Source organism: Solea solea, chromosome 6, assembly GCF_958295425.1.
Source record: "Solea solea chromosome 6, fSolSol10.1, whole genome shotgun sequence".
Taxonomy (NCBI): Eukaryota; Metazoa; Chordata; class Actinopteri; order Pleuronectiformes; family Soleidae; genus Solea; species Solea solea.
In genome coordinates this window covers 19,436,640-19,451,466 of record NC_081139.1, presented here as the reverse complement: position 1 = coordinate 19,451,466, position 14,827 = coordinate 19,436,640, and the positions used below count along the sequence as shown (strand labels likewise).

Genomic DNA, 14,827 nt, shown 5'->3' with positions numbered 1-14,827 from the left:
TCTATATTGCACATTTTTATAGTCTCTGTATATACGCTTGAACATAGTAATGGACAAAAAGCCGCCTTAATGTTCTGTGTTCTAAGGGTTAAACATCATCACACATGTTCTGTCTCACTCTGAAGGAGCTGTATGCTGCAGGCGGAGTCTGAGAAGCTGCGGCAGGCTTGGATCCAGGCCGTGCAGGCAAGCATCGCCTCAGCTTACAAAGACATCACTGACAACTATTACATAGAGGTATGAACACACGCACTCACGCGTTTTATGTTTCATTGCCATTTGTTCTGTCTCTGAATTTGCCTCTCCTGTTGTCCCTGCAGCGTCTGGACCGCACCGCGTCGCCCTCCACCAGCAGCATCGACTCCGCCAGCGAGCCCAGAGACAGAGGGGAGAGAGGGGATAAAGGAGTGAGGGGAGGAGGAGGAGAAAGCCTCCTTCAGAGGGTGCAGAGCCTGCCGGGCAACGAGCTGTGCTGCGACTGCAGCCAGACCTCTCCATGCTGGGCCTCCATCAACCTGGGAGTGCTGCTCTGCATCGAGTGCTCGGGCATCCACAGGTACGTGCACCAACAATAACAAAACGCCACATTACTCTCTGTATGGCTGCGGCCACATCACCAACCAGGTTATTATAGTTAACAAAAACTAACATTTTCTGAAATAAATGTATGTTGGCTATTTGGCACACTAACTGCATCCAACCTCAGCAATTTGAACTTTAGGTTACTTTCTTGTAGACTGTTATATTTGTTTCAGGGATGGTTGTTCATCTGTCCTAATACATTTTTAAAAAATGACATCTTTTGCTGGGTTTTATGACACAATACTTTTTATGACCTTTTTGCATCTTGCCCCTGGCAAATACTCTCTCTCTCCATATATATATACATATATATTACAAAAAACTCAAACTAATAAAAAAATAAACTAAAAATAAGCATTTGCAAAAACATTGATTACCAACCACATTCTAGAAGTCTGATTCAAATCCAGTTCATTACAGATCTGAAGTATCTTGGATGTAAACATGCCTACCCTCTTAAAAGGTGAATTAAAGGAAAACTATAGGAAATGAAACTGGATTTACGTTGGTGCTTACGTGGAACTCGTGATGTAAACTTCTTTCCCCCTCTGTCGTCCTTGTTTCTTTCAGGAGTTTAGGCGTCCATTGCTCTAAAGTGCGTTCACTGACGTTAGACTCATGGGAGCCGGAGTTACTGAAGGTGTGTGTCTGCAAAACGTGTGCAAACTGTTTCTCCTTTTATTTCCAATTGCAGTTTGATGATATTTTTTGTGCTTTGCTGAAACAAATTTTAAAACAATATATATATATTCCCTTTCTGCATCTGCCTCTTCCCACATTTAGCTGATGTGTGAATTGGGGAACACTGTGATTAACCAGATCTATGAGGGAGGCTGTGAGGAACAAGGAGCCAAAAAACCTGGACCCTCCAGTTCAAGGTCAGTTTTCTTCTCTGTGATTAATATTAGGATAGGAAACAAAACTAGCCATGGTTCAAGTTCCATTGTTAATACTTTTGCCTATAGAGTAAACTCCACTCTGAAGCGAGTATGTATCATTTCTGCATTAAAATATGTAAAAACGACAAGACTAATGTTCTACTATACTTTATTGAGTATATACTTTATTTCAGTACATTAACCAACACATTTCCAAAAAATAGAAATCCATCTTTTTTTAACTATTTAAGTATTAACTATCTGATGATGATATATGATGACATTTAAAGATTATATAGAAATAAAAATACAAGGAAAAACTATAAATGTTGCATTGACATAAATTAAGGAACTGCAGTGTTCACCTGCTTTGGTCCTCACTAAAGTATATAAGCAGTGAAGCATGCATAGAATGAGGTCAAAGTTCTTTTTTTTTAATGAATTTTATATGATTTGAAACCTAATTTTTAAACACTTAAACGCAGTTTCTAAGATTGTTCAGCTTTTTAAATTTTAAGATTTTCTTTGCTCCATATCACAAAGAAATCATTCAAACTGAATCAATTTTGGTTTGAGACCATTATCATTTCCAGATTTGACATGTGAACCAAAGATTACTTGATTCATCTAATTAATTAATTATGAAAATAATCATTACTTAGGATGTAAATCGATCAGTCTCTCGTTAATCTCCTTTCAGGCAGGAGAAGGAAGCCTGGATCAAGTCCAAATATGTGGAGAAGCGCTTCCTGAAGAAAATGAGCGGCAGCGAGGCCTTAGTGGAGGGTGAGAGGAAGTCCCGCCCCTGGACGGTGAAGAAGTGCCAGCGACACAGCAGTTCTGTCCGCGCCCCCAACAAGGCCCGCAGGAAGTACCACCGCTACGAGCCAGGCAGCGCCTCACCTGCAAACCTCTCAGCAGGTGAGTAAGATATAGTTTTTATGTCCTCTGTCAGTGCGTTTACATCTGAAAAACAGCAAATGATTGCATTAGTCTGACTAAAACTGGACTTTTTTAATATAGATCTGTACGTATTAGTCCAGTGGGTTCTCAAACTTTTTAAACCAAGTACCACCTGAGAAAATATTGAGCTACCCCAGTTTGAGAACCATGGTGTTCAATTCATTCTCATATTTACGTCATTCTTATTATTTTTCTATAGATACATAATGATGAAATAGAAAAAAAAAAATAATTAAAAGTAAATTATTTCTCACACTAATATTCAATATTTTAAATGACATATTAGTGCATTGCTCTGTCAATTTAAAGACAAAACTAAAAAAACATCAAGATGCAAGAAGGTAAAGGCAAAGATTCATATGTCTAATAAACTTACAAGTGGAATGATTAATGTTCTAGAGTGTTCTTAGTGTTCTAAACGTCTATACTAAACGTCTACTTTCACCGGGGCGGCATGTGTGGCACTGTGTGCTCTAGTCGATTCTAGTCTAGTCAGCCTTTTGCAGCTGATTCTGCATGTTGAGGAAAAACCTGGGAGTTCTGCTTAAGAAAGTGCTGGATCTGTTTGACAATGCCGGCGGTGTTCACAGACAGGGAGAGTCTTTTTCTTGACATCTGCAATTTTAAATGCTACATTCTCTCCTGACTGTGGAGTCATGTGAGTTTAAGAGCAGATGACTGTGGTGGTTCAGAAGTGTCTGGGGGACGAGTAAATGGTGAATATGTCACACAGATATTACAGTTGTGGAGATAGAGAGACTGAAATCCTGTGGTTCTCTGCTCTTTTGGCAGCAGCTGCTGCAGCAAAGTTTCGCCGGGACTCCCTGTTCTGTCCAGATGAGCTGGACTCACTGTTTTCCTACTTTGACACTGGCTCTGGTCCTCGCAGTAAGTCCAGAACACATCTACACACACACACACACCCTGCAATAACACTGTAGAGTCAGTAACTGATGTCCTATTGCAAATACATGTTTTCTGTTCATTTTGTTGTCCTACGGCGATGCTGTGTGACAAGTGCAGTAATTTGCTGTAATATAATATCGTGACTAACGTGTCCGTGGCTCGGCGATACTTGGCCCCGCAGGTCTCAGCAGTGACAGCGGCCTCGGAGGAAGCACTGACGGCAGCACTGACATCCTGGTTTTTGGCTCAGTTGTGGACAGTGTCACGGAAGAAGGTAAGTGTGAGTTTAACGGAGAACATGTGTCGTGAGTGTAGAAAATCAAGGTTAAATACAGGAAAACACAGGTTAAGTCTTGCAATAACCAAACTGGTTGCTGTTTTATTGCTTTGTTACCTGCTGTGTTATCTGCTAAAAGCTTAGCTGTCCCACTAAAAAGGTTGTATCAAAGATGAAAAATGTCCCTTTTTAGATAATACAACTTAAAGGTCCAGTGTGTAACATTTTGGTGTTTTCAAATGAATAGACTACCTATCAGTATGTTTGTATGAGAGTATAATTGCATTAGAATAAAATAAATCATTTTGTTTTTGTCATCTTCGATAAAATCTTTAATATTTAATGTAGACAAGAACCTTGCTTTACGGTAGGCCGTCGTTTTGTGCCTGCTCTTTTGCAAATTAAAAAGGAAAAGTGGGTCCTCTGCACCATATAAATCTGATTCATAAACAAATGAAGAAGAAGAAGAAGAAGAAAAAATGGAGCTTTCTGGTAAGCATAGGCCACCATAGTTCCCTGAAAACACTGCGGTCACAGCCACTTAGGGATAACATGTCCATAGAAAGACACGCCCCCTTAGTCTTTTTCCAGTAGGTGGACAATAAGTGCAAGTGCAGGTGGAGATACCTCGTCCAGAAAGCATGTACAGACATGTGATTTTGCAGTCTGGTCTCACTCTTAGCTGTCACCAACTCTTATGTTCTCTGGTCAGCTGACAAAGTGCCTAACTGTGCTCCATTTCATCAGGGGGTCAGTTATTACCATTGTCCTGTTTCCTTACCTCCCTGTAGAGGAGGAGTCGGAGGAGTCCTCCAGCGGTGAGGTGGAGATCGAACAGGAAACGTCTTCAGACCCAGAGGATCCCAGAGAGCTGCATCCCGGGGCGCTTCTCTACCGATCCTCACGTTTGCACAACCTGCCTCTCATGGCCGAGGCGGTCGCCCACGGTGCTGACGTCCACGCCGCAAGTGAAGAGGAGGAGGGAAAAACGCCGCTCATACAGGCCGTGATCGGGGTGAGACGCTGTGTTTGTCCAGCCTGCAAATGTATTCAAGCTTTCAACCGTTGTCAGAGGAGTTCACGCGATGTTAACTCTCTCAACATGTTGATGTTATTCCCTTATACCGTTATTTAATAATGCCAAAAACTATGGACAAAATTATGGACTTAAGTTTTAATGAAATTATTTTTTATTTAACCAATAATTAACTAGGTAAAACCCATTGAGAGCAAATTAACTAAAACAACTAAAAGGATGTCTGTTTGTGGAACAGGGTTCTCTCATTGCTTGCGAGTTCCTGCTACAGAATGGTGCTGATGTGAATCAGAGGGACATGAGAGGCAGAGGACCGCTGCACCACGCCACCTTCCTGGGACACACAGGGTGAGAAGCTCAGGATAAATACTCTTCACTAGTGTCTTAATACACTAATGGCACTTTTGCACTGTACAGTTGTAGCCCTGCACGGCACGGCTCATATCGACACGGTTTGGTGTTGATTTCCATTACTGTAGTACCTCCTCAATGTGGGCGGGGTCACGAAACTGTCATGACGACACAAACACACAAACTAGTGACGCTCAAAGCAGTTGCTTTCAGTGTAAGTGAATCATTAGAATCACTTAATTAAAACTTAATTAGAACTAAAATACGACTGAACGGGTTGTGAGTCGCCTCACGATCTCCGCCTTTCAGCAGTGCTGTCACTAAATACACCAGACTCCTCTGTTAAATATTGAGATTTTAGACACTTTACTTGCTGAATGTTATAGATTAACGCATGGTTTCAGGATTTTTAAGTCTTTTTACTGAACTACAGTTCGGCATTGATCAGTTTGATTCTTGTGTTGGACGTCACGCTCATGGCTCTTCCGGTGACGACACTCTCTGACCAATCATTGGCCGGCAATTTATCGACGTCACATTGTAGTATCGGCTCAGCTCACTTGGAACCTCACCAGAGCAGGTAGTCAAAAAGCACCAGGTACCAGGTACCAGGTACTATCACTGATGGAAAAGCAAGAGAAACGTGCTGTGTCGAGCCGTGCTACAACTGTATAGTGGAAAAGCGCCATAAGTGGAATCCTAATTTTCATATGTCAGTAATGTCACTGTGATGCGGGTTCCTTATGTTTACCTTCTTTTCTTTGACCTCCAAGGTATTTGTTCAAGGAAAGAAAAGGGAAAAAATATAAGATGAGAGAAGATGGTTAACCTACAAATACTTAAAAGTACAAATAACAAAATTAAAAGATAAGTGATGAGATTTCTGAGAAAATACCCTTCTTAAATCAGAGGTCAGAGTGACTAAGGTTCTCCCTGCTTGCCTTGGACTCTTCCTCTTCAGACATGTGCACCCTTATTTATACGCTGCATGATGTCACCTCCCTACAGCATGTGTAATTGCATCACCCCTTACAGCACGTTTTGGCGGTTTTAAAGCAGGCGCCAACATGTCCATTAGGTAATGGGAGGAAAATATCTTGGGCTTCAATAATGTTTTATTGTTGAACTGGGGATGGAAGGTGGAAGAGTGACCTTTTATACGCAGTGCACGAGATATGACCTTCAAGAGAAGCAAAAATGCAAGACATAAATTATATGAAGTAATTTAAATGAACAATGATGAATTTAATTTTATATTAAGTAGACATTTAAATACATAACATTTGATAAATGCTTTGAATATACCAAGTTACTTCACGACCAAAAAGAAAAAAGAATAAAAACTATTCTGTTTTGAACCAGAGAGTTCCCTCGTGGTGATATAGTTGATATAGATATAGCAGTGAGTTCAAAAAGAATACAAGATGAACTTCTTTTGAGAGTAAATAATTGATTAAGGGTAAAAAATTCACATGAATTTTACCTGAGTAGGTACTTTTGGATTTGACCTAATAATGTGAAACAAAAACGTGCGTTTCTAACGTGCCGTCAACAACTCTCACTTTATGTTTTGACTTGTTGAGTGGGTTGAGTGGAATTACCTGATGTGACAAAGATAACTCGACTGGCTGCAGAACATTCTTTTATAAGACAGAAGCTTCCTTTAGCAAACATTGAACATTTTTTAAAACAAATAATAAAACTATATACAAAAGTAAGACTTAAAATACAGATTAAATCGCAAAATCAATATTATAATAAATAGATACGGCAATAGATCTGTCGGTTTTGTCCACAAACCAAATTTTTTAAAGGTTTTTCTTTGTCAAATGAAGCATTTAACGTTCAAGAAGCTGAAAAAATCAGAAAATTTTCTTTAATTATTCAAAACTCTAAGACAGAATAAACAATTCTCAAAATATTTGACAATTCATCTAGTCATCGATTAATAATAGATGGATTGATTAGCTGCAGCCCCATATGGCAAGAATACAAAGTTGTTTTTATATTACTTTGTTTGTTAGGCTTAGTCTAGTAACCCTGTCACCACTAAAAGAAGATAAAAATCGAAGCAATAAAGGTCATCGTGGTTTTGTTGACATGGAAACACGACGGCCTCTATAAACATAACATCCCCAGGTACCCCTGTCTCTGTCTTTGTAAAAAACTGATGTATGATTCTGTCGTTTTTACAGTCAGGTGTGTCTGTTCCTGAAGAGAGGAGCGTCACAGACGGAGGTGGATGAGCAGGGTCGCGACCCACTAAGCATTGCTGTGAAAGCTGCCAATGCGGACATCGTCACACTGTAAATCCTCTTTTTTTTGTATTGTAACTATTGCTTAGAGGTGATGTATATAGAATACATACAACAGTGTCCACAACAATTCAAAACTGTTACTGCAATCCAAAGTCAAAACTCTCCCTCCTTGTTTCTCCTCAACAGATTGCGTCTAGCGCGGATGAACGAGGAGATGCGAGAGGCCGAGCCTCCGTTGGGTCAACCAGGTCAATACCACAGCAGCAGCCCCACTGAGCAGCAGTATAGGAAGTGCATCCAAGAATTCATCTGCCTCACGATAGACGAATGCTAGTCACTTCTGTATCCAGGAGCATGGCTTGTGCCCTATACATACAGTATATATACAGTATATACATACTATGGTATATATTCCTCTTGACTGGAAACGGAAAGTGACCCTGTAGACAAAGTTGCCCCTAGACACTGATCTCAGTTACTCGTGTAGATCAAGGCTTATGGGGAACTTCTTCAGGGTGTCTGAGAAGAGCGGAGCGTACCACTTGCTCATTATGAGGGTGTGTGGTGTCATAGGGAGACCCCTGATGGACCTTTTTAACTTGACTGATGATACAGTCACCACCTCCATTTCTCTGCATCATTACCATGTCTCTGCTTGCCATGACTCAGCACCAGCCATGCTATGGTAGCTCCATCTCCCACACACACAAGGGGGGTGTTTTAAGGTCCAGTGTGTAACATTCAGGAGGTAATATTGTATAAATTTTTTTTTTTATAACGAAAAGTAGTTTAGTTTTCGTAGCCTTAGAATAATCTTTGTCATGTGTACTTTAGCCAAGGGCCTAGCTTTGCGGAGGCCGCCATAATTCTACAGCAGCCAAAATGGACCAACTAGCCAGAGCGTGTGTTTTTCCATTTTGAAGCTGAAGTCTAGTACACAAACAAAGGAGAATGGCATCTTTTCTGGTATGTGAAAGCCACCGTAGTTCCCTGACATTCTCACAAACAGGAAGTACGCGCAGAGGATTTTTAGATTTGATCATTAGATGTGTTTACATGCACATTAAAAGTTTGATTTTAGTCAGACTAAGACAATAATTTGGTTTTCTTAATGTCATGTAAACACGTTGGTCCAACTTAAATTGAGCTACATACTTGGATAATGCGATTCATAGTCCAATTAGTCACAGCACGATCCATCTCGCCGTTTGTTTGTTTTTCTGTGATGTAACGGTCAACAGGAAACTAATTCAATACACACTAGCTTATAGAGAGACACAGCGCCACCTACGGAGGCAGAGTCAGATGTACACAGCCAATAAACCTTTTTTCCACTCCACACGTATACTTGAACTGAGCAACACCATTCACACCAAAGTGACGTCACAAACGTTACCCTGTTGTGTCTTTTGCTTTTGTCCCACTTTAAAACAGTGTTGCCAACTTAGCGACTCTGTCGCTATATTTTGCGAACATTCAGACGACTCTTTTTCAATAAAGCGACTAGCGATAAATCTAGTGACTTTTTCTGGTGTTATTAGAGACTTTTGGAGATTCTAATAACACCAGACACACACACAGCAGAGACAGCAGCTCAGAGCGAATGTCGGTGAAAACTATTTTAAAGCTTGGTGTTTGATTTACAAACACCATAACAGTAAGTTTCTCTACATTTTGCATCTTTACCAGAAATATAGACAAGGCAAAATCAGCATGTCTGGTGTTCCCAGTTCACAGGCGTGCTTTGTACGGAAGTGAATGCAGATTAAACACATTCCTACTGGTCAAAACATGTTAAAACCTGGGTTTAAACAGATTTTTTTAGTGTATAATTTTTACACACTGGACCTTTACAGAGTTATCAAACGTGGTATAACCTCTTGTGCGAGAATGTGGGGTTATCTAACACCTCTGACCTCTGAACAACTGTACTAACCCCCATCACTTCATATCTATCCAAACCCTCTGTGACATCCAGCATAACCAGCGCTTCTCAATCAGAGATGTAAATATAGATATTTAGAAGTTACATGGGTAATCTTTTAAATGTGTTATGCTGTGGCATGAGGTGAAAAAAAAAAAATGGTATGTGTGCCATTGCTTTTGTTAAAATTAGAAACTGACTAACTGCATTAGACGTGGGTCAAGTAGTTTCCTGTGTATGCAGAGGAATCAGGAGGGGAATTCAGTGTGAAACTGTGACAGAAATACTGAAGGGCTTGTGGGGAAGAGACCCTCACCTGCTCTCGTAGATAGTTTGTGACATGATGAGTGAGTGAGTCAGTGAGCGAGTGAGTAAACAGGAGTGCATGTGTCACTGAAAGAGTAAAAAAAAAATATATATCATAATATGATACACTATGTAAAGGAAAAAAGAAACTGTGCACTTTTCCCATTCTTAGTATTATATAATTTGATTTTTTATTGAGCTAGTGTGACTTTTTTTTTTTTTAGATTGTTCTTGTCCACTTGTGTTATTGTATATCTTTATCTATATGTCTATTTTATTTCATTTTTATTTATGTTTATCTCCCCAGAGGACCAGTGCAATGCATTTCTTGGGTGCAGTTTTCATCTGCATTTCTGTTAATGATTGTCATTTTAATCTAAGTGTTCAAATTACACCTTGTAATAGCACTTCCATGAAAGACTTTGTGCTTTCATTTCCACTTTAGAATGGCCTTAGATTTAAATGTGTACAACTTTGGCATTCAGACAAACCACTGACAGAGATTTTACAGCCTTTGCTATGGAAATTGTAGTTGCGGGGTATTATTATTTAAATGACTCACAGTTAGTTATTGATTTCTTTTGAGGGTGGATTTGTTAAGGTGAATGTGACACAATTGTGGCAGTGTTGCAGTGCAGTAAAGGAGTGAATCAAACCAGATTCACTCCTCGCCCGTAAACGGTTGACTTCTTCCCTGACAATTGCAGAAAATTTCTTGGGAAATAACCCCTCCCTCGGTTTTGTTGTAAATACTCATCCATTTGACAGTACCTGTGGTGAGACATTACTTTTGAACAGTCTACTTGCCTGTGGGGTCAAAGGACATGTACATTTCTGTCTTCCCACGCTGGTTAAAGGTGATATATGTTAAATATGTACAACAGTGACCTTTAGTGTTCAAAACGGTTACTGCACATTAATTGTAAACATTGCGGGCCATGGTTGTCAGACTTTCCCTAACATGAATTGCACATATACCTGGCGTCACACACATAACTGTCCCACCTTCTGTTTTATGTTCAAAATCTTTTAGCCAATTTGATTAATGTTTTACGTGTCGGCAACAGACAGAGATAGCGGAGAATTATCACATGATTGGAGACAAGGCAACATAAGTAGCCTTAAAAAAGATTATGCTCCTTTAATACCCACCTGAGTGAGAGTTATGCCATGTTTCCATCATAGTACGGCTCGGTTTGGTACGGTTTGGAATGGTAAAGCCCGGGGTCAGTACCCTTACTTGGTAGGCGGAGTGTATTCCGTGCCTGACGGCTACGTCAGCAACATACGTAGTGCTGCATCACCTTGGTTTGTGGCTGTTTGTCGCAAGGGAGAAAGGTTTTTCTGTGAGGCGGTCTAGCGCCACCAAGACCGTACCATACTCTGGTACCTCAAGGGAAGGGTGCCAAAAATGGAACAGTTGGGGCTGGTTATTTTGGTACTGTTCCTAATGGAAAAGCCAAAAAATACGTATTATACTAGGGGTGGGATGTTAACATCACAAACACTATCTACCGATACCGATATTAGCTGTTAACAACACATTTGTGCTGAGTCCTTTCAAAAACGTAATACTCCAACTGTGTAACATATATTATTCTCAAAAAAAGAAGAATTAAACAGCTCAAACATGACTCAGCTAAAATGTTTTTGCTGATTTTTATTTACATTTTTCACAGTCTGTGCCTAGTGGAGCTTGCAGTATATAGGATTTTTGGATTGTATCAGATTTGACATTTTTATCTGTCCGATACCAATTCCCATCTCTAATACCTACCAAACCATACCGTTCCACGCTTTAGCAAACCTTGGCTCTTTTGGTTTCCTGTCCTGTATTGTCTGTCTTCAACTTTCTGCTTTCAGTTGTCTAAATTTTAACACATCTCCATTGCAGGTCCTCATTTTGTCTCTTTGGTCAAGTCGTTTTTGAGAGGAGTAGTGAGGCTTTTATGGTTTGGTAACATTGGACATTTATGACCCTGCAGCTGCAGTTGGCTGTGTCAAAGGGCGACTCAGTGTGTTATTAGGTTGTTATTTGCAGCCCACAAATGAAAATTTGAATTGTTAATCTTTTGATTTAACATGTCCCCTTGCCTTGCCTGAAGCGACATCATGGTCATTTTATGACTTAATATAATACATTCCTTACATATATCACCTTTAACGCTGAGCATATTCCCTGCATGACTCGCCAGAATTTTTTTGGGAAGTTCGACATCTTTTACATAAATAAGCATGATGAAACAATTTTCTGTGGTTTGACCACGTCGTACAGTGCAGTCCAGTGGAATAAGCATGCATCGCCATGACACCTCTGTGCCATTCTTCTAACCACAAACAAAATCTGTGGCGGCTTCCTCATTCCTGTCATATTGGTTTTGTTTTTTTACTCGCGAAAACGTAGTTGTTTATTTTCCTCTGCCAAAGATTTTTTAAAGGGAAAGTGTCTGACATTGTTGTATGATAACGCAGTTTTTTCTTTCTTTATGAAACTCTTCCGAGTAGATACAGCATAGTCTTTCACCATGCTTTGTGAAGTGACACAGTGATGAAAACACTTTTGATGTACTCGCGTGTTCAAAAGAGGTCACAGAGTTGTGACTCACCACCTGACAGATTTTGATGTGGCAGGTGAGATTCTGCGTTAGTTCAATGTGCTGCAAGTAGAACCAGTCTATCAGGTGATGTGAAGCTACTGTGACCAACTGCTCTAGCAGAAGTATTCAATGTTGTGTCCATTGTCTGTGTGTGTTTTGACATAGGAGTGGTTAAAGGTGCTGCTCAAAACAAACATGCTGTAAATAGTACACTTATGTATTTCAACTCAAAGCCAACTGCCTGCCTCTCAGCATTCAATCATGGATCCTGACTGTCTGATCTATTTCATGTTTGTCTTTTTACTTATAACAAAAAAAACCAACAACTATCAGACAGACCTGTAATGTCTTCTGTTCAATAACATTTCAATATCTTTGGAATACTTTCTTTCTTGTGTTTAGAAGCACTGAGGGGGGAACAAAGTAAAACAAAATACATACAATAAAACTGAAAAATTCTGGATGAACTAACCCGGCTTCCTGCTTGTTGCTCTCATTTCTGTTTCCTGTTTCATCTCTGATCTGTAACATTCTCTCAACATTAAAGCAATACATTTGAAATGGTTGTTTTTAAAAAGTTGGAAACATTTTTTTAGATGTCTAGCCGTTAAAGTATTGCTGGATGTTGGGAGTATACTGTTTTTTTAACAATATAATCTGGTGTTTCTAACTTTTGACTTATTCTCTGCAATGAAATGGTGAATTAAATCAATGTTTCCCACACTTTCTATATGGGGACCCACTTTTTAAAGATGCCACATCATAAATCTTGATAAGAGCAAATTTGACCATAATGTTTCAGCCATTTCTGTAACAATATCATTCTGAATTGGTAAACAAATGAGACGTTTGGTAAATGAATTACAGCTTCATTTTATGCATGTCTTTTAAAACATATACACATAAAGTATATATGAACTAACATTCTGTAAATTTGTTTGGGGACACAAGGGTCCTGACCCATTCTTTGGGAATCACAGCATATATAAATGAGGTGTGCACAAGAACACTTTTAATTTAAAGATCTTAAAAGATCTCATGGGTATTAAATCACGTTCCCAGTCTGCAGCAGCAACATTGTGCCTTGAATAATTCGGTGTTCCCGGTGTGTTAAACATTTATATGTGATCTCATTAGCATTCATACACCATCCCTGATAAAAAAAACTCTTCTCACATGCCAGATATGCCTAATTCCTCACCTTACACTAAATGCAGCCAACACGTGTCCACTTGTGCAAATAAACATTTTGATGACGTATCATTGCTTCTGTTACCACAGGGGTTGCCCCAGGCAGCAGGAGAATTAAAGCCAAGGATGTTCGGGATAGAGTGAGTGAAGCCTCCTGGGCCGTCTTAACTAGAGGGATTAGTGTGATACGGTGATTGTCTGCTTTGGTGGTCTGGGGATGATCTTCAGGGTGTCTCCATCTATCACCTTCTGTCATTGAAGCACACACAAACTCTTTCTCTCTCTGTGGGAAATCATTTGGAGCTTCCTTGATAATGTTAATTATGGCATGTAATGGGTGTCATCAGTTTAAATATTAAAATTAGCATTTGACATTTTCATTTTGTGAGGGCTCCAAAGCGGCGGAAAATTACTGGTAGGTTTCAGATACATTTTCAGAAAATTTGCATGGGAACTTTAGATTGAGAATTTTGGAAATATTTTCATATGGGAAGCTTTCTGTAGAAATGTATGGGAAGTAAGTGGGAATGTTGGATAATTTAGAGAAACTGTATCATAGACATGAACAAATATAAATATTTTGTTTTGTCATAAGAAGACATGTAAAATGATGCAAATATATACATTTGTGAGTCGAACTTTACATGTCAAATAAAATGGTGACGTGCTTAGGCACATAGCACATAAAGACGACATAAAGTCAAGTACGTTTTGATATCATGAGGTAGATATTGGATCTATGGTGTTTAAATTTAACTTAACAACTAGCTTCTCTAAGACAGTTTGCTTTAATAGTTGTAAATTAAACACCAAATACCTGATATAGGTAGAATAGGTAGATCAAATACCTGATAATATCACCAAAACGTACTTGACTTTATGTCGTCTTTATGTGCTATATGTGCCTAAGATTGAGGAATAGCATTGATATTCAACTGTATTTGCATCAATCAGTTTCAGCCAAGATTATGCTACTATATATTATTTACCAACTATATATATATGTTCCTAACCTTCAATTTAAAAAAAAAAAAATTCTAGTTTATTGAGTGAATAAAAGTGGGCCTAACATAAAGCCCTGTGGTATGCCCTTGACTCTGGACATGTTATCAGCAGATAATCCATATCTAAACTAATATCTTGACACCTTTTGCTTGAGCAACTACATGCTCCAAAGAAAAGTCTACATTTTAAAATATCATGGTCAAATGCTGTTCCTTCTTATCAAGTGCAAGAGAAATTTCAATTTCACCTTTATTGCTGCTGTGATGATACTGTTTTCTAAAACCTGAGTGATAACTGACACAATGTGACCAAAATTGGGTTTAATACAAAGCCCTGAGGTACACCCTTCTACTCTACTACTAAGACATGTTGCTCAATTGTATAAAAGCTATCAAGTAAATTTGGAGCAAGTTAAACATTTTAAATATTATGGTTAAGTGTGTCAAAATGGTGCACAATGTTGTTTCCTATCAAAGATAACAGAAATGTCATTTAACCCCCTTACTGCTGCTGCTGCGGTGGTGCTGTCTTTTTCTAAAACCTTTGCTTGATT

The 14,827-nt window shown here is 39.2% G+C and overlaps 1 protein-coding gene across 3 annotated transcripts in view; it reads left to right on the top strand.

Annotated features, from left to right (window-relative positions):
* LOC131460789 (arf-GAP with coiled-coil, ANK repeat and PH domain-containing protein 3-like) overlaps positions 1-14,827 on the top strand; it is a 74,268-nt gene that overhangs the window by 58,294 nt on the left and 1,147 nt on the right. The window contains exons 14-25 of one of the 3 annotated variants that reach the window (XM_058631575.1): positions 126-237; positions 321-556; positions 1,153-1,222; positions 1,366-1,460; positions 2,161-2,381; positions 3,219-3,311; positions 3,511-3,603; positions 4,398-4,621; positions 4,881-4,990; positions 7,189-7,299; positions 7,438-7,499; positions 13,360-13,409. In XM_058631575.1, the coding sequence (XP_058487558.1) occupies positions 126-237; positions 321-556; positions 1,153-1,222; positions 1,366-1,460; positions 2,161-2,381; positions 3,219-3,311; positions 3,511-3,603; positions 4,398-4,621; positions 4,881-4,990; positions 7,189-7,299; positions 7,438-7,499; positions 13,360-13,409 (1,477 nt within the window). Of the gene's footprint in view, positions 1-125; positions 238-320; positions 557-1,152; positions 1,223-1,365; positions 1,461-2,160; positions 2,382-3,215; positions 3,312-3,510; positions 3,604-4,397; positions 4,622-4,880; positions 4,991-7,188; positions 7,300-7,437; positions 8,497-13,359; positions 13,410-14,827 lie in introns of those variants that run through there. The other 2 variants (XM_058631574.1, XM_058631576.1) reach the window with 2 other exon arrangements.